Source organism: Aythya marila, assembly GCF_965140915.1.
Source record: "Aythya marila genome assembly, chromosome: Z".
Taxonomy (NCBI): Eukaryota; Metazoa; Chordata; class Aves; order Anseriformes; family Anatidae; genus Aythya; species Aythya marila.
The window spans coordinates 22,475,872-22,496,845 of record NC_139080.1 but is presented as its reverse complement, the minus strand read 5'-3'; the positions used below and the strand labels follow the sequence as shown (position 1 = coordinate 22,496,845).

Sequence of the window (20,974 nt, the reverse complement as noted above, 5' to 3'; positions counted from 1 at the left end):
ATGGTAAAAACCAACTCAGCAATGTTCAGAAAGTGGGTAGTAAGTCATATATAAGCATATACTTGTGTATGTCAGAACAGCTGATCCCATATCTGTCTTCACCCTGATGGTCCCCACAGGGTGAATACAAAGTGCCAAACTCCTAAGAAAGTATTCTTGATTCCTTAACTTTGCAAGTATTCTAGAAAGAGGTTGTTCAAAGAGGTTGTCTTTTGAGATAGTTGCCCTGAGAAGTTTGATCATTTTGGCTGGAAAATCTATCAGTCGGTAAGGCTTACTCTTTAAACAGAGTGGCCAGATATTTCCTGTTCTTAATTAATACAATTCTGATTTTCTTCTTGTGATTATCAAGAACTATGAAAATGAAAAGAGCTATGTTACTCCACATAGTGAATGCCAGTTATATTATGTTTGAGGCTTCTGAACAACAGCAAAGACTATGTTTGTTCACATTGCAATAAGTGATGCCTAAAATTCCAGATTTTAAGAAAGGATACAGGACTATCTCTGGATCTTTTGGGCTGTTTCATAGTTCTTTTCCTAAAAGGTGAATAGCACTCTGTTGTGATAGAGTATAAACATAAAAGGTATCTGAGAATACTCTTGAGCAAATCATAGTATCAACTAATAATTAACAATACAGCCTCTCCAAAGCTCTGAAGACCTTCTAATTCTCCCTGGCATTGTAAAAGCATAAGTTTGTTGAGAATCACAAATTAATTCTCTTTCACTGGGATAATGACAGAATATAGCATATGTTTGAATCACTCTGTCTTACTGGGCTCAAAATTAGCAGAAGAAAAATTGTTTCATTGATTCAGGTTCATAATAGAATACATTCAGTAACACAAAGTGCAGCAGCAAATACTTTTGGCTGAGGCTTCAGACAATGACATCTTACAAGGCCACTCCAAGTATACATCCAGGAACTGACATACCTGGCATTTTTGGCATGTTGACAACATGCTATAGCATTCAACTCTCAGACTGATTCTGAGATGAAATTTCATTTTGTTGTAATGATATGAGAAAGGCAAACACCTAGGCTTATAACATATTTTTTAACCTACTGCAGTGGTTCCCAAACATTTGCAATTGCAAACCACTTTCAGATGGGTAATGTCATGCAAGTCCAGTGCAAATCTGCTTGAGTAACTGAAGTTTTGTCAGTATCAACTGTCCTTTCTAACTACTGTAGTCTAGGTTGGAAATTGCAGCTCTAGAAAAATATGAAGTAGTATTATTATTGGAAGATATGATTGCAGTAAGGCATAAATTAAAAAGTTAAGTGAAAAGAACCTAAGTTTCTACTTTATTTCACTCTGAATAGATGTATTGTTAACAGTGATTTAGTTTTAGTAATTTAAACTATTTGGATTATGGGTTTGTTCAATTATCTTACCAATTTCTGACGTGTTAATAGAATTTCCTAACGTTTTCTGTCCAGATGGTTTATAGGGGATTGGTCAGAATGCAGTAAGACCTGTGATGGAGGAATGCGTTCACGAACAGTTCTCTGCATCAGAAAGATTGGACCTTCTGAGGAAGAGACACTGGACAATACCAACTGCTTAACACACCGGCCTATTGAAAAAGAGCCCTGTAACAATCAGTCCTGTCCCCCACAGTGGGTCGCTTTGGACTGGTCAGAAGTAAGGAAATTTTGCTATGTAAAGTCATTAAGACAAGAACTCTGACCACTGAATATTGGTACATTTCCTACTGCTGCTCAAAATGTAAATTATTAATGAAAAATTCAAAACCTGAATGATTTGGATTATTGAAGCAGTCTTTGTCATTCATATTTCTTTCTTCTTTTCTTCTGTGTTGGCAGTTCTGTTATTTTGTCAAACGATTATGACTTGTTGCTATTAATCATAATAGAAAAATAGTAAAATATGAAATAGAATAGTAAAGTAATAAAAAAAATAAAAACTAGATAAGCTTTCAGTATCAGATCTTAAAGAAAAAGTCAATTTGCATTTCCATTGTTTCTTGAATGGGAAAATAGCCGGAGAGAAGAGTTGATGGGATTATACTATCAAAATCCAGAGTAAACTGCAAGATTTTTTTTTTCTGAAGTAGCCATGCTCATGTAAAGCATCACCTTTTTTAGCAACATGCCCTAAGAGGCAGACCTGAAAATTAGTATTCTCTTAACTGAAGAAAGCATCTTTTGTTCAATACGGTGATTTCTGTTTCAGCATAAGTCCTTATAGTGATTCAAGTATTAAACCTGAAGGATGTTAACCAGTGCAGCTGAAAGAAGACAGATTGGTTCAGTGATATATTTGAGTGGTACTCCATCACATGCAAATCACAATGCAAAAATGGCTCCATATTTTTTCAGATCCATCTGTCCTGGACTCTTATATCACCTCTCTTTTTATCTCAATGTAGCCTTTGTAGTACTTACAAGTAAGGTTTTCCTGTCTATGGCCCTGCTGTCAAATGCAGCAATATAATATAATTATTCTGATAAATGGATTAAACAGTGTTTTAAAAATAATTAATTTGGAGCTGTCATACTGCTTCTTGGAAAATTATTCCTGAATTTCACTTTTTGAATTGCAAGAAATGTTCCAATTCCATACCAGTTTGTACGTTTGCTTTTGTTATTGAAACAAACCCTTTGTTTTGAAACAAACCCTACTTCTTTTCCAGCTATTATTCATCAAAAAGGAATTTACCCTGATCACATTGTGCTTTCATGTTTCAGTTTGAAGTCTATATGTATTTCTACATATTACCCCAAAGGCGATTTTGTATGTGCCTTGTTATTTTGTTTCCTGCCTCTACTGAAAATAACTATAACATATGGTGTATTGGTATACCTTTTTCTGTTCCACAAACATCACATAATGATTAGTTAAGCTATCTTACATTCTGTTAGTACATCCATAACTTTATCCTCCTTTTTTTTTTTTTTTTTTTTTTCATTTCAGTTAGTGATTTACCAGTTTAAATAGAGATTCTTGTTTGTTTGTTTGTTTTTAATGTTTCTCTTTGTACTGTAAGGGTTCTTTTTGTACTGTCAAATTTCACTTCATTTTAGTTATTCTTGTCCTCAAGGTTTCCGGTTCTTTCTTTAAAGCATACCTCTTTAGCACCAAGGTCAGTTAGTTACTTGTGCTAGCTGCTAATTTCTGTAATTTCAGTAACACAACAAATTAAACCACTGTTGCATGAGTATCTATCATTAAGTAAACTATGAAGAAATATGAATTAGATCCAGTCGCATGACTGATCCTATAAGGTCTTTGCAGATAGTATCTCTGAAACACCATTGAGGATAACCACTTGACTGGAGGCCAGAGGTTAGAAATCTTATGCTTCCTCTTTCTGAAAAAAAAAAATAAAATAAAAAAATTGTTGGAGTAAACTGGAATAATCTATCAATGATAAACCCATTATTCGTTATATCCCGTTTCCTGTATACTTGCTTGTCTTGAAACAGTCTTTCATTCAAAATAAATTATAAAGCACTCTAAACAATCGGGAAGGTTACTGTGCTTGTGATTGCACAGATCTCTTCTATCCACAGGTAGTTTTATCTCCAAAAATCATTACAACCTCTGGAAATTCAAAGCATGAAGAAGGAGGCCTACCAGCCTTACTCTGAGTGGCCATACTTGTAGTACTGATCAGCTCTTTCCATATTTTTTAATACAGGTTCACAGAATCATAGAACAGTTGAAATTGGAAGGGACCTCTGGAGGTCATCTTGTCCAACTGTCCTGCTCAAGCAGAGGCACCTAGAATCAGTTCCCCCAGACCATGTCCAGCTGGCTTTTGATACCTCCAATAATGGAGTCTTCATTCATTATTAGTAATAATAGTCTAAACATTATGGCAGAACTTAAAAGTAGTAATATCTTCATGTGTTGTGAGCTACCATAGAAAGTGTTGAGGTTCATTTCCTTCCTTTCTGGATCTCATGCCTATATAATCTCCATGTGTTCTTCTCAGATGAAGAAACTACTTGTGTAGACTTTTTTCTCCATTATGTACATCATTTTTCTTTGAACAAAAGAAAATGTGTTACTATGCTATACTCTTCAACTGTTTGGCTTTGTTTCATGAGGAGTTAATTGTCATTTTAGTGAACTTCTATGTAAAGAAAGTTCTTTTTTTTTAAAATACAGTGTGAACTTCTGACTTTTATTTTGTTTTCGGTACTTTATCATACAGGTTTTTGGTTCTAAACCTCCTGTTATTTGTACCAGGTTTTGTAAATGATTTGATATCATAAAACAGATATCTTTCACAGATTGTACCTGGATCTGTCTCTAGTTCTATACAGTTTTAACATAACAGATATATATTTTTTAATTGATTCTATAAAAAGTTATCAGTTGTATATCTTGAAACCTCTAGGAAGAAATATTTATTTCAGAAGCTTTTTTCAGTTTAGAGCAGGACTTCATGAAATGACACAGTGAATTTTAAAATATGTCTTGGTCTACATGTGGAACAGTATTTTTTTACCCCACTGTTGGCTGGCATTTCACACAAGAAATAGGGAATTTAAATCAAGGCAGAAAATATTTTAAATGGTTCTTGTCCTTATCTAAAAAAGTATATAGCATATTGCAGCTTGTCAAGAATGAATTTGACTTCGAAGGAGCAGAAGGGGAAGGAGCTAGAAGGAAAGAATGGATGAGTAGAAAAGGATGTTCAGTTGAAAACGCACATCATATCTGTGGCATTGATAGTTTTAAGCTCTTTGTGACCATTACCATGGTACTTCATTTCTGGTTGGAATATTTGGACATTGTCTCAATACTAACATGTAGTGGTATCTATTTGACAAATTATGGAGCCATACATATATGTTCTAAATACTATCAAATATAAGCATTCCCTTGTTGCTGCTTTCTGCAGACTTTACTGACTGTTATAACATCGTTGAAAATGTCAACATAGGAGCTTTCACATCCAACCTTTTATAGAGGTGGAATGTGTTATAATTTTGAACACAAATATTCTCATCTAAAGGTTAAAGCTCTGCTAAGCATCTGGTTGTGAAAAAGTGCTGACTTCTTTCTTGTACAAATTTTGCCTGATGATAACATTTTAATATAATGAGGAAAAAAGCTTTTTTTTTTCTGCTCAGTGTTCCTAGAAAGATAATATATATATAAATCCCTTTAGTAATATACTTCAAATATATATATATTTATATGATTTTCTGACAGAAGCATGAAAATGCTGCCTCTGTTTTTGTACAGAAAACAAGAGTGAAAATAGAAGAGTCAAATAGTGCTTCCCTTGAAGCCAGTGGAAAATTTTGCTACATTTCTCTGGAATGCAAGGTCTAAAGCTTTGCTTTTATACGAAAAATAAGCAATACTAGGTAAAATTAAGAAATTTTTAAAATCTTTCATATACTAATGTAGTTGTTGAGCATCAGTATAGTTACATTTTTTTTTACTTTACATGGTAATGAACAATAAATTAATTAACAAGAAATTTTCTATCTTGTAGGACAGAGAAACAAATTTATTTTGTAAACATAGAGATTAGTTGATATCTTTAAGAGAAGGGCAGGAGCCCTGGAAGTGTTTCAGGCCAGTTTTGATGAGGCTTTGAGCAACCTGGTGTAGTGAAAGGTGTCCTTGCCTATGGCAGGGGGCATGGAATTAGATGTTCTCTTCCTACCCAAAGCATTCTATGATACTGCGTTTCTATAAAAATACCCACACCTATATTAAAACTGACAGTGGCTTGTCTAGAAGAGTGTAATCATTGCAGCTAATAGATGTAATATTTTGGATTTCAGTCAAATTTTCAATATTGTTTCTCACAGTATCCTTCTGGACAAGATGTCCAGCATACAGCTAGACAAAACAACTGGCTATTGGGGGTTGGGCTCAGAGTGTTTGTAGGAAATAGGGTTACATCTAGCTGGCAGCCAGACACTAGTGGGCTTCCACAGGTTGCCTTTTTTGGGGCCAGATCATTTTCATGTGTTCATAATTGACTTGGGTGCAAGATTTGAAGGCATACTTAGGAAGTTTGTGGATGGCTTTAAATTAGGAGGAGCTGTTGACTCTGCCAAAGGTAGAAAGGGCTTGCAGAGAAAGCTTGACACACTAGGGAGGCTGGGCAATCCCCAACCATATGAAGTTTAACAAGAGTAAGTGCCAGATTCTGCACCTGGGATGGGGCTACCCCGGCTATATGTGTAGGCTAGGGTACAAGAAGCTGGAGAGCAGTCCCACAGAAAGAGATCTCGGGGTTCTGGTTGATGACAAGTTGAACATGATCCAGCAGTGTGCCCTGGCAGCAAAAGGATCAACTCTGTACCCTGGGGTGCACCAGGCACAGCACTGCTAGCTGGTCGGGTCAGGGGAAGGGATTGTCCTGCTCTGCTATGTGCTAGTGTGGCCTCACCTTGAGTACTGTGTGCAGTTTTGGGTATATAAGAAAGACATAAAACTGTTTGTGAATGTCTAAAGGAGTGTCTAAAGGAGGGCTACAAAGATGGTGAAGAGTCTAGAGGGCAAGATGTATGAGTGACTGAGGCCCCTTGGTTTGCTCAGCCCCAAGCAGAGCAGGCTGAGGGGAGGCCTCATGGCGGCCTGCAGCTCCCTCACGAGGGGAGCGGAGGGGCAGGCGCTGAGCTCTGCTCTCTGGGGACAGCGACAGGACCCGAGGGAACAGCATGGAGCTGGGACAGGGGAGGGTCAGGCTGGGGGTTAGGGAATGGTTCTGCACCCAGAGGGTGCAAGGCTGTCAGAGTTCCAGAAGTGTTTGGACAAAGCTCTCAGACATCTGGTCTGATTTTGGGGTGGTCTTGTGTGGAGCCAGGAGTTGGACTCAATGATCCTTGTGGGTTCCTTCCAGCTTGGGATGTGATATGATTCTATAATTCTTGGGTAATATCAACTTAAAAAATTTAATACTTTGAAGTAGTTGAGGTGAGTTCTTCTTCACACTGTAAATTACTTCTATATATTTCTAGATAAAATAGCAAAAAATAAAGATTTCTTGGGAAGAACCTTATCAGAGACAAGTAAATTTATTTTGCATTCACATTACTGTTAGTCATGACTTCCGCTGAGTCAAAAATTCAACAGGCGTGTGATAGTGGGGAACATGATTTTCTGTTTTTCTTTGAATGGGTATTTTGTCTTTCACATGCTTTGGAGACATACATTTGTGTTAACTTCTGTTGATGCTTTTTAGTTTTGGTGATTCAGTATTATTGTAGACAGCCTGTTTCCTTACTTTGCTTTCAGTTCTGGGTACAGGGTGTAGTCCATCTTAGTGGAATTTTAACTACGAGTAACTCCAAAAAGTTTTTTTGGTACAAGTAGCTGAAAAATTTTCCTCAAGTTGCAGTTTAGACATAGATTTAAAAATATATTTTCAAACAAGACTAGAAAAAAGATACACCTAAACTCCAGTGCTGATCCTCAAACTCTTGTTTATTTGCTACTATATTCTTGGGATTATAAAATTCCATAGGCACACTGGATTTTGACATTTATTTAACTGATTATCGGAAGTTCGACTTTTTGCCTGTCTTGATGCTTAAGAGAAGCTGAGTGCCAACCTCTTCCCAAAGTCACGCAGTGATTCACATGCTAGATATTTCTCCACATATCCTCTCCAAAGGCCTCTATTAAGAAGACATTCTTTCAGCATGTCTAACGATCTGAGTTTTCAGCTGGTGATAGCTTGCTATTTGTGTTTTTATAGTATTTCAGGTTTTAGAATGCACCACCCAAAGTGCAGAACACAACCCTCTGCAACTCTGAGGTTCAAGTCTTTCTGTCTCCTGCTGTTTCTCAAAGTGAACTGATCACAAATCTGTAGACTATCCTAATGATGGTGGTAGGTCCTTCCAGCCTTCTCTCTCTTTCCTGTTGGCTTCACAGAATGCTCCATTGCCAGGAAGAGGAGATTGAATGCAAGTAATTTTTAAGCACTGAGCTAGGAAGGGGTACTTGCTTCCAGTTCCTGCTTTAAGGATTTATGCATGTTATTTGAATTTTTTTCCAGAAAACATGCAATATTCCATAGAATTTGGACCAAAATAAGTTATGATTATGACACGGCGGACCTGACATATTCATTGTCATTCTCTTTTGATCTCTATTTAGCATCAATATTTAATTCTTTCTTCATTTCAGCCAGGCAGATTTTTCTTCTCTTCCTTCCCTCCTTCTCCTAGTTTTCTAGTAGACATATGCTTAGCGTGTACAAGATTTGTGTTAAAAAAAGTAGAACTGAGTTCTGCTTTGTTTCTGAAATAATTACACTCAAGTTTGTTTCATAATAATGATGCATGTGGCAGTGCTTTTTACTTTACAGCAAAGTGCATATCTTAAACCTAACCTAAAGGTTTTCATGTACAAAAGCAAATAATAGAGACACATAAATAGCAAAGGAAATGTACTTTTATTAAATTAAACTTATAAAAGATTTAACTTAATAAAGCAGTCATCAGCCAGCTTGTTCATGTTTGTAATAATTTTAAAACTACCATTTTGGGAAAATTATAGTTTACTTGTAAGAACATAAATATATCTTTCAACTTCTCCATACTATTTCTTAAAACTTGTACTGACCTTTTACTGGAATTTTCATTATTTGTTTGTACCAATATTTTTTCAGTGCACGCCAAAGTGTGGTCCAGGATTTAAACACCGAATTGTTCTGTGCAAAAGTAGCGATCTTTTAAAAACTTTTCCAGCTGCTCAATGCCAAGAGGAAAGTAAACCTCCAGTCCGCATCCGCTGTAGTTTAGGTCGATGTCCTCCTCCTCGCTGGGTGACTGGAGACTGGGGACAGGTAAGATAGTCCATATAAACATTTACTGCTGTTAGTCTCCTACTCATTAAGTATCAGGCTCTACCACCTACTAAGCATAAATGTGTTACTGGAAATGAATAAGGGATGGTTCCCATGACTGAAGCGAAAGCTTCAATCAGTTTATTTCAGATTGAAATATGGTGCAGAGTGATTATTGTCGGCTGAACTATAAAGGATTTGTTGACAATAATCTGGTTTCTGCTGCATGAGTTTCCATATGCATGCTTTAAAAATGAACTAGTCCTTACTAAAGTTTAATAGAAGGGGAATTTGCAATACAGCAATGTTGCAAGTTTAGTTTTAACATATATAGAATTTAATTTGAGAAACTTCATGGAAATACAAAGCCATTTTAGTGTATTTTACTGTACAGAAAGATACATAGCAGCCCAAAGAACTGAGTTTTTTATTTTTTTTTTTATTTTATTTTTTTTATTTTTTATAATTTTGTATAAAGTATGCTTAATTATTGAGGTTCTAAATTGTTACAGCACAGGTTGAATGGTGCTGCCAGTTATGGAGTGTTCCTAAATAGGATGTACTGGGTTTCTTTGCTTTTTTTTTTTTTTTTAAATCTTAATTATGATAAATTATGATACGTGTATATTAATTATGATATATGTATAACTTGATATTTTCTAAGTTTGCTGATAAATTTTCCTGTAGTGAAAATAAAACACTTCAGGAGATTAACTAATCAGGAAACAATCGTTTGTGGTATTACAGTATAATTCATATGCAGTCCATCTTTTCTTTTACATTAGTTGTTCAGATACATTTTTATCTTAAATTGATCTAAGTCTCAAAACCACTGTTTAGATACAGAAATTCAAAAACGTTTGGAAACCACAAAGTATTTTTGTTTGAAAGATACTTCTCTTTGTTCCTAGAAAAATTCTGTTATCAGATTTGAATTCTTGTTGTCCTTGTTTTTTTCTTCTCTTTGTTCTAAACTAGATGATTTCTCTATTGAAAATATGCACTTAACCTCATACATGATATATGAAATAGAGTAAATTTTATTCTCTTACTTCAAATCTGAGCAGTTTAAGAAGCTAACATTGCACTGTTTTATTTTCTTTGAAAGACAAATGCTTGTATACTGTCAGAAAAGAAACATCCTAAATATTTTATGAAAATAATTTTCTGTATTAACCTAGAAAATTGCCTGTGTGTACATAGGCAAATGTGCACATTTGTTCCTGACTGCTCTCCTGTTGTCTTACTTTATTATTAAAAGTTGAATCTGAGTTGTTTTACTTTTTTATGTCTTATTTTTAGTGTTCTGCACAATGTGGTCTTGGGCAACAGATGCGAACAGTACAGTGCCTCTCATATACCGGACAAGCATCTAGTGAGTGTCCAGAAACACTTAGACCTCCATCAATGCAGCAGTGTGAAAGCAAATGTGACAGTACTCCCATTTCCAACACGGAAGGTAAGTTTGCCATCTTAAGATAATGTAGTCTGAGTGAAAACAAAGAAAGAGTGAAGTGGTCAGTATTACCTTATTCATTTATTATTAGAAATCTACATTAAATCATTGCCCAGACTGACTTAATTTTTTTGCAATTATTGTCTAATTAGTCGATGTAGTTCAAAGGTGAAGTCAGTGAGAAGCTACATGCTACATACAGGTTCTTTGTTTAAACAAACAAGCAAACAAACCATATGTAGCCACGGACAAATTGCTATAATTTTGTGTCATTAATCTTCCAGCCTTTATATTGGTGAATGGAAATGTTCATGATAGCAGGGATAACATGATATGTTTCTTAATCCATTGAGTTTGTACTCACTCAGCAGTGGAGCAGGCAAAATTATTTAATCACATGTTCGTTGAAAAACATTTAATGCTACATGGTGTAACAATTCTGTTTTTATACTTTGACTGACTTATCAGCTTCTTCTAATTAACTTTGAATTTCCTGTATTCATAATGCCTGTTTGAAATAATTTCAGTATGTTTACACAATACAAACTAATTTAATCAGACTATTATCTGTCTTCATCATAACATAATTTATGTTACAGATATATTAGATAATAATGTCAAAATAAGTGTGTTAATGTTTATGAAGGGTTCCAGGTCTGGACTCATAAATTCCCCGTGTAAACCTCTTGGGAAATTCTGTCTTCAAAGTAGAATTTGAGTGCTAGGCAGCAAAAAGTTTCCTTGCTGATCATAAAAATCTAGAATAGTTGTTCACAAGATGATTACATTCCATTTTGTGTGGAAGGGAAAAAGCAGTCAAAAATCATCATAATAAATCACGAAACATTGAAATCACGAAACATTGCACAATAATTGTAGTTCTTTTAAAAGAAGTATTCCCCAAATTGTGAGTGCTTCACTTGACAATCTCAATATCACTACTCCTTTAGCATAATTAATGTAAATGGAGTGGCTTTTGCAGTGGTTCTCCAACTGTACTGTAGGTTGATGTCCTGTTTATATGGAACAAGTGCTCTGATTTTTACTTAAAAAAAAAAAAAAAAAAAAAGGAAAAAAAGGCTAGTCTTTCCTTATTTGACGTTCATGTAATAACCTTCTGTATCCATTTAGGCTCACACCGTAGCTTCAAAATTGTCATAAAAGTCTGTCAATGTAGACATCTTGATGAAAAAGAGCATACTAAAATCTTCCTAGGAATACACTGATAATTGATTGTGAGCAATTTGTCACTTGGAGTTTTTAACTTTAAATAGACACTCATCATCCCATGTTTTCATTAGAAATACGTCATCATAATAGAGTTTTCCTTGGTCACTTTAATTTCCATTGCTATGTTTAGTACTCTTAAGTAATCCCTAGGCAATTATTATCAATGTAGGAAACTTCCTCTCCTTTAAGCTCAACAGCTAGCTGTTATTTTATTTCCAAACACAGAAGTTGTCTTTTTTCCAAAGTAATGAAGGTAGTAAAATATTTTTAAGTGTGCATGATTAAGTCTTAGTTTCCTCTTCAAGATGAAAAGGTCAAGTCATTGCGTTAGTAATTCTTTAACACCAGGAAAATAAGGCGATCTGTTTTTTCTGTCTGGGATTTTCTGTCTGAGATATATGGATACTTAATGTTCATGGACTTATTTAAAGAAGAGCTGTGCAGGGTAGCTATGAAAAGCAAGTCTGTTGGCTGTAGTGTTTTCCAGAGACCCAGACCTTCACTGGAACGTTGTTGGGATCCACAGAATGAAAAAAGGTGAAAAACACTTACATGGTATTCCAGCTGGACTTCAGCTCTTTGGCCAGCTCCATAGTGACAGCTATGCAGCATCATTAGCATGGTACTTTACTAGTCCTAGGAGTAATTAAAAGGAAGAAGATGCTAGGACAATCTTGTCCAATAGAAAGACAGTCATATTGCCACTTAGCACCCCATTTTTGTTTTTGTCCCACACTGAAGGTCTTTACTGGAAACCACTGATTATTTGTAAGTGGTTAAGTGGCTCAAATGGCTCAGAAGTAAACATAATCTCAGAATTTACTTACCAATTTAAAATACCTACATCCTTTCAGAAGAACCTAGCTGCAATCCATGAAATAATAAGGGTGCCTTATCCCAAAGTAAGACAAAAAATGTTTTCTAGTTATTTTTTTCAATATTTTTGTAATCATTTCTTAAATATAAATCCTAATTTATAAACATTTCAGAACTATTAAATACTGAATATAAGAAGCACAAACTGAGTATTCGCAAAATAATGTGCCTGTATTGCACATTTTCTGTTTGTACTTTGGCCTTAAAAATCCTTAGACAAAAGAGAAGCTGACAACTCTTTGTGCACGTATGTAGCAGTGCCTATCTGCCTGCACATAGGGACTTAGTCTGCATGCCATCCAAAATTATTATGTTGTGCTTCGGGCTCCACTGTGGGGAAAAGCACCCTCAGCAACCAGTCATTGCTTTGCAGAAGGGTTGGGCTTGCTGAGTGAATTCCCTTCCTATTTCAAACTGCAGTGAACTTCCTGGTTCCCTTCAATCCCAAAATTCTAGTGCTAGCCAGTGGGACCCATTCATCAATTTCTGAACAACTTAGTTTTGCTAACCCAAGATAAGAAAGTACATATTTTTCAGCACATTTTTCAGCAAGTGTAATGATCACATTGGTAAAGTTTGGAAGTGCTTTCTTGCGGAAAGTGTAGGTTGTTTACATTAAATAATAGTCAAAATTCTGGTTATATAGGATTAGTAAAAGAAAATTAACATGTATCTTGTCACATTAAACATCTCCTTTAGCTCTTTATTTTCAGTAAACTCTTCACTGGAGATTTAGAACATTGTAGATAAGGTTTTGAGGTAGCTGCTGAGTACCATTACATTCAAAGCTGGAATTGCGCTCCAGACAGCATGTACCACACGATTTGAAATGTATTCAGAATGATTTTATTCTCTAAGTATGTATGTCTGCTGAATCTAGACTGCTAAATGCCACCTGAAACTTTACATGACAAACTATTTAATCTATGTTTATGTCATTTCAGTTTCCCTTGTATTTTTTGTGGTAAGCCTTTGCAGTCTCTTTAGTTGACAGCACTGTGACATTCTCTGCTTTATTACTGTAATATGATACTTGGTATCATAATATTGTCTGATCTGACAAGGAAAGGAGAGATTAATATATGTATTTTATTGAAACTTGCTAACAGTAGTTACTAGGAACAAAAAGAGCTCTGCTAAACCTCTTCCATTCAATGACAGTCCTGTGAAGAATAGGCTACTTCATCAACCTCTGTATCTATTTCAAAACTGATATTTAAAACAGAAGTTGTGGGCACCTTCCAGGATATTGTCTCACTGCTGTCCAAATGGCACTGACTGAACAGTGTCCAGGTTTAGTCAAGAGGAAGAAAAACATTAAGAAACATGAAATGGGATAATTTCAAATCCTACTTTTAGCAAAAATATAGTTAGTGGCTTTTCCTGTATTTAACTAAACACGGTGTGTATGGGGTTATTTGGGGGATTGAATAAACTTTTACATCTCATCAAGATCAAGTGAACCTTTTTATTCCTCGTTTTATTTATAAGTCACTACTTTTCTCTCCTATGTTCTCAGTGGTAATAAACACAGGGACCTGAAATATTTCTGGAATATATTTGACCTCTTTTGGGAAGAGTTTTTGAAATAAAGTAGTGACCACATGTAGTTGCAAATGGAGAAACATGCCTCTTTCAAACAGCTATGCTCAATGTCTTTTCTCCTGACATCCAACTCTGTTTTCAAATAGAGAATTAAAAATTAGAAAAATAGCGCATAAAACAAAAGGTAGTTAGAGTCAAGAATTACAATGAAAGCACTATATGTGAGTAAATAAAATAAAAATTTAAATCATTTCATGCTTTTACTTGTCTAGCTAAAAGCATGCACGTGGGCATTGTCAGAAGTACCATTAAGTACAGACCCTGAGTTCAGTGTCACTAATGCTTTCCTAGGTTCAAATACTAAAAAGTCTCATCTGCATATAACTTTCTACTACAGCATCCTTGCAGCTTGAACCCCACTGCTCATAGCTACCTTTTCTGGAGGAAAAACATATATATAGAAGACAAATAGGAGTAGCTGAAGGATTGTACGTCCAGATTGTGTTTGTTTCACTATTACTTCTTGCATGGCTTGTGTGTCTCTGTTGTCTTTTTCATACATAGTTTATGGACACTTGGGATTCAAGGACTTTTGTTCTGTCAGGCCTTTGAGCAACAAGATCCTGGCCTTCACTAAAGTCTTCACTTTTAGACAGTAAATCAACACAGTATCTGATAATGTTCAATGTACAGCTAGATCCAGTCCTTTTTATTCACATTTTCTTTATACCTATTTAATGTGAGAAAGATTGTAGAAGAAATGAAGTATCGAATGCAACCTTGAAAACTTACAGCATCTGAGACAAATTATTTTCTGAAATAATCCTTCCTACATCATTTCAGATTTGTGGGTTTTGCTTTTTCTGTGTATACATCTCTTCCTTTTTCCTACCCACAAAACAAGGCTCCTTGCCAAAGTCCTATTTTAATATCAGCCTGGAAAAAAAAAATACACAAATGCTATTAACTGGAGTGGTAACTCCTGTATCAGACACCTACCACAATATTTACTCCGATGAAAAGCAAATCTGCAGTAGCAAAATCTGAGATGTAGAACCTGAGTGTAAAATAGAGCTCTTGGATACTGCTTTATGTCTCTTACATATCACACTAAGAACTGGGTATAGACCAAACTATTCCATTCCCTATTACCACCTTCTTTCTACAGAATGGAAACTGAGCCACAGGAGAACCATTGCATATTCCTGCAGTGCTCCTGTAATGAACACCGACAAGTCACTGCAGGTACAGCTGGTGTGGGATGGAAAGAAAGGAATCCTTGCTCCATGTGACAGAGCTCTTGTTCCCTTCCTGGGACACTTACCTGCCAGTATGACAAGGGCTGCTGAGGCAGTAAGCCCAGCATACAGGGAAAATGCAAATATGAAAAAAAAAAAAAAAGCTCTTGCATGCCTATTACAGGCATAAAAGTGCCTTTTTCTCCTGTGTAAAAGAAAGTGTGGACACATGGAATTGAGCCTCAAGTACAACATTTGGCCAGGTTGCTGAACTCACACTGTTGGTGCCTTGATTTGTAACACTCTTTGTTTTCTCCATCCCTGTTCACTGCAATGCTTATACTATTTCAAGGATTCTTACAAATGCACAGGCATGGTACCAAATACTGTGAATTGTGTTAGATTTTGGATAACCTCTCACAGATGAATGAAATAACTCCTGAGAAAGAAGCTATAAAAGTATTGTTAAAAAAAAAAAAAAAAAGACTCATGTTTCCTAGCTGTCTAAAGTGGTCATTTATTGCAATAATTTTTATTTTTTAATTTTTTTTTATTTTTTTTTCAAGACAAATTGGGCACACTTCTGAATTTCTGGGAGAGAAGACCTGCAAATGATTTTATGGCTTTTAAAAATATACTGTATGCACTAAGATGATTAAGGAAGAGTAGTTACAAAGAGGGCAAGGTGGATGGGTAGAGCAGAAGCATGTTAAATTTTCTTTGTAGTTTAATTTTTATTTCTGATTCTTTTTCTCTTTAATACCCTTAATTATTAGAGTGCAAAGATGTGAACAAAGTGGCATATTGTCCACTGGTGCTGAAGTTCAAGTTCTGCAGTCGAGCATACTTCAGACAGATGTGCTGCAAGACCTGCCAAGGACACTGACCCACAGAAAGCATGAGAATGTGCCTTGTTGTTACCATTGTGGAAAAGTGTCCATCGAAGAGAGCCACACAGTGGAATGAGATTGACGTCCTTGCAAATGCATTACCCTGTGGAAAACGTAACCACTGGTCAGCCCCAGCTGACAGGATTTCAATATTATTTTAACTTCTGTGAAGTGGGATTTATTCATCCAAAGTGCTGGACACAGTATAAGGAGGGCATGCCAAATTGGAAAGATCCACACAACACATATAGAATAGCTTACTGTGGAACATTTGTGTTCTTTTGACTAAATCCAATAGTCTGTTTACCTCCTTGGACCATTAAAATAATTTTTATTATGGACTTAGCAATGACACTGAATCCATTTGTATTTAAAACTGTTTAAAATGTAGCTGTTATGACTTGGTCTACTATGGAAGTAAAGAAGAATCAAAAAAAAATGTTAAGTCATAGCTTAAAAATGTTAACTATTTTATCTCACGACACAGCACCACAATTTAAATTATAAAATGAGCTTGGAATTGTTATTTAAGGAGCAGATTTTTTTTTTTTAAATGTATTTTTCCTTCATTCCATCTAATTCCCTTTGGAGTAATCCATATTTCCTGAACACTGCTGTGAGCCATATATAAAACTATACTCAATAGAACAACCATGAGGGACATTGTTTTAAGAGGTGCAACAGTTATTGCAGTGGTGCATGAAATACAAGTGTGCTATGAAATGAAATGAAATCTATGTTGCAGGTTTATAGCCATCTTACCATTGTACAAGCAAAGCTGAGATTTCTACTAAAAGGGAACATATTTCAATACCATGGAGGAGTGGTACTCCAATAGTGGTGAAGACCATATGGCCAGCTCTTTCACTGCTACTGTGCAGTTTGCGTAGAATTTAAGATTTTGTCTTCAGCTCACTTTTGTTTACATCACTAGCCACAAAGAAACAACTTTGTCAGCATCTATATCCATTTTATGCATTACTTTTGATTCTCCAATACCAAGAAGTTATAGTGCAAAAAGATAAGCGTACTTTGTAATAATAATAATAGTTCTTTACAAAGCTGGAAGTTAAGATGGATTTCAAATGTTCCCTTCTTTGATACCACAGTGGAAGAGCATTTTTTTTCAAAAAGAATATGCGAGTCTGCAGTTCAGGAGTCCACATCAGAGTGGACAAGGATTACAACCAAAGATAAAAGATTTTTGGGGATATGTAGGTTCTGCAAATGAGAAGTCAAGTGTGCTTGAGCCAAAAGGCATACTGGGCTATCAGGAGTAAGGCACACTGGAAAAGGGGTGGCTAGAATGAAGTCTGGTCACCTTGACCTAAATGGCCAAGTACCCATTTAAAGCTGGATCATATTTAAAGCTTGAGGCAGTTTTCAGTGTGAGACTGGAACGAAGTCCTGCCTCTGGATTCATAGCTAGATGCCAATATATTTCTAGCTATTCCAATTATTCTGCTGTCATACTCCACTTATTCCATATCACCATATTTTTAATATTCACCAATTACTTTGCATTTTTAAATGTGAAACCAAACTGCTTAGGCAAGTCACATTCAAGAATCTACCATAAAAATGTTTAGTGTAGTGCTCCTCTTCCCCTTCACTCTCAATAGCAAGACTCAACAAGGAGATAAGGAAAGTGGGTACTTGTTTATATTAATATATTGTACTTGAACACTTGCAGTTTGCAGCAGGTACTTGATGAATGTGCTTTTGTGTCAAACTATGCCTCCTTTGTTGTAGTGCAATTAAAATTATGTGAACAATAATGTGTTACAAATTCTAACTCAAATAGCACTTTTTAAAGAAAGTACTCTTTTCAGTGAAAAATAATTTCAAAATATCATGAGATTGAAGTGTATCAGTGTATTTTACCAAGAACAAGCCAGATGTGTTGCACACTATCTACTAATGTGAATTAGCATGGAGTAGTAGATGTTGTTAGCAGGGCTCATACTATGAAATCCCCCCAACATATTGACAATCTATCAGTGGGGTTTTGTGCAACCCACGTACTCATGACCATCAAAGTTCTGTCATCTGCTACCTCTTGCCAGTATTTTCACTTCCTTACACCTGAGACCAGTGGAATTAATTTTCAGTTGGCTTGCATGTATTCACATATGCTTATCTGCTGCTCTCATCACCGTGTAAACAACTCCTGCTAAAACTGACACCAGTAAACAGCCTTTGGGAGTTGCACATATGGATTAAGGGCAGTATGTAGTCCTTCTCTGTTAAGTGAATTGACTTTCTGTATCCTTTTGACAAAACACCTTGGTGCTAGCATGCCCTGGTTAGGTCAAAAATATGATAAAAGGGAAAGGCGTTACTATGGCATTCTTTAAACAAGAAGCCTCTCTGTGTCAGGGTCCAGTTTTCTCCAGGGCATGACTGTGTTTATAAGATAATGTGTCTTTTCAGCTAATAAGAAAAGGTTTTTTAATGTATTCAAAAGAAACTTTTTTTTTTCTTTTTTTTTTCTTTTTTTTTTTTTTTTTTTACCTCACTTAGGAAAATTGTAAGGAGTGTTTCCAAAGACACATTTTGCTCTCTTACTGGTGCTAGAACACTAGGGAGTCCCATGTTTACTCTGCAACATAACAGCACTGAGGCTGGAATTTAAAGAACTCCCTGGAGCAACATTGAATCATATTGTTAAAGGGAACAAAACACAGAATGTATGTGGATTTACAAACTAAGCAACACTTCAGACTAAGACTGACAAATGAAACCTACTTCAAAGAAAAATAATTGGTTTCCACAGCACAGTTCATTGCTGCTGCTACGCTGTAGCCATCTATATAATCTAAGCTAAATAGTGTTATATTCCTAACTAGTGACAATAGGACTATTTGTGTAGGCTATAAATATGAAAGGCCTAGAATCAAATAGTAGAATAATAAATGCAGAAATCAATCTGGTGCCAGTACTTCCACTGAGCAATACTATCAGCTGAAGAAGATCAAATCAAAAATAATCTATGGATTAACCCCTCAAGGTGTATACACCCAAAAATAGTCCATTTTATTAGGAACTTTGTAATGGAGTGAATGTCACATAGATATCCTTAATAATACAGACTGAAATTACCTTTGTATTATTGTGATTAGTTGCTTATTATTTTATACTCAGTATTAATGTGGTACACTGTTACTTTATTATTATTATTTTTTGCTTTTGTAAATTATATTCTAATTTATTGTCATGTTTCTTAACACTTGTTCTACATGCATTCTCCTGCTTGTAATGAAAACAAAAATATTGTAACACTTGATGCAGTGAAATTCCACACCAGGCACAGATTTGTTTTTAACATAGATAATTTAGTAAAATAAAACTGCAGCTTTTAAGAATGATACCCATGGTATGGTTGTCTATTCCCTGACTTACAGTTGCTAGAATTCTGTATGCTTGATGTTTGCTTCATCAGATGCATCAAAATATATATTAGATATTTTCTTTCAAGTAACATCTATATGTTATGCCAGAATTCTGTCTTTGGCAGCAGCAATGTTTGTCATATATAAGTGAAACAATAAGGAAAAGGAAGAGTCAAAAATATGATCATGTACATTATTGAGTAATATTTTAGCCTAAGCAATAAATGTAGATCAAGAATGAAATTAATGGCAGCAAATTATCCTGTACTTCTTGGAATGATTTCATTACCAGTCAGTCAACAATAACAATAAAATGTCCTTCTTGCATTGAGCTTTTAAGGTTTCATCTGAAGTTTATCCGAAGCTGTAAATATAAAGAACAAAGTCATTTCAGAAGACCTGGTGGTTAGATGACTGTTGTTGACAGATGCTTCTTTTCTTACCTGATGCAGTTAAAATATCCTGTATTGAAATCTCTGATCAAGTCCAATTAAATATTTATTGTTTCTCTAGAATAAGTTAAAATCTAGCTTCTGTTTTAATGAAAATAATCTTTCTACTACTATTAATAAGTTATTAAGGCAATTAGAGAACATTAAATATTTTGATAAGGCATTTAGTAATTTTTTTTTCTTCTTCTGTTTACTAAGGAGGATTCAAAAAACCTGCCTATTTCAAAGGCACTGATATTTCCACCTATCAAGAAGCTTTATTGCTCTACAGACTATAAATTTAAGGTTGAATAGTCTTACTAAATTACACAGTGTAATAACAGTTTTCACTGTGATTCCAAAACTCTGTTGATGCTTCCCCCATACATTCACACTGCAAATTATTACCTGATAGGTTTCCCACAATTGTTCAGTTATGAGTATTATTCTTTTCCCCTGGAGCAACTGTGTTTTGGATTATAACAACAAACTGCATACACTGAAACAGATGCTCTTGTGTTTCTCTCCTTTCCTGCTTTTGCTACTTTATACTGAACATCACCCATGCTGACTGCAGAATTCCTGGCACATAAAACTCCCTTCAGTCTTCTAAAATGCACTCTTCCTACACCTAGAACTTCCTTCTAGTGCCAACCCTGCTGTCGCAATTCTCTGTTATACTTTTTCAGTTTATTTCTTGAGGAGGCTATCTTTCATTGGACACCATTTTTACCTGAGGTTCTGCTTATCCTTTCTCTGATTTATCTTGCTATACCCCATGATTCAATATATCCCTTCATCAGTAAAATCTCTGTTCTCTCTAAATGTATCTGATCCATGAGACAGACTTGTAAATACCGTCTGTAGAATACTGAACAGGCCTTGGTTATTTTGCTGACTTTTTTATTATTTTTTTATTACTAGAAACTAAGGTCCAGGACTCTTTTGTGGACTTTTACTGCAATAGACTTTGGATGAGTCCTGTGAGTCTCATCTGGAGTCAGTCAGTCATCAATCTAAGAGTCTTAAGAGAAGGCCATTACTAAGCTGAGGCTGTCGTTCTGTGAGAAGCGACACCCTATCTGGCCGTCTTCCCTTCACCACAAGCAACAAT

General features: G+C 35.4%; 1 protein-coding gene across 1 annotated transcript in view; it reads left to right on the top strand.

Annotated features, from left to right (window-relative positions):
• Positions 1-19,725, top strand: part of ADAMTS6 (ADAM metallopeptidase with thrombospondin type 1 motif 6) — a 154,813-nt gene extending 135,088 nt beyond the window's left edge. The window contains exons 22-25 of the mRNA XM_082783231.1: positions 1,448-1,652; positions 8,626-8,802; positions 10,105-10,261; positions 15,924-19,725. Coding sequence (XP_082639357.1) covers positions 1,448-1,652; positions 8,626-8,802; positions 10,105-10,261; positions 15,924-16,033 — 649 coding nt within the window. The 3' untranslated portion in view covers positions 16,034-19,725. The remainder of the gene's footprint in view (positions 1-1,447; positions 1,653-8,625; positions 8,803-10,104; positions 10,262-15,923) is intronic.
• Positions 19,726-20,974: the final 1,249 nt, after the last annotated feature.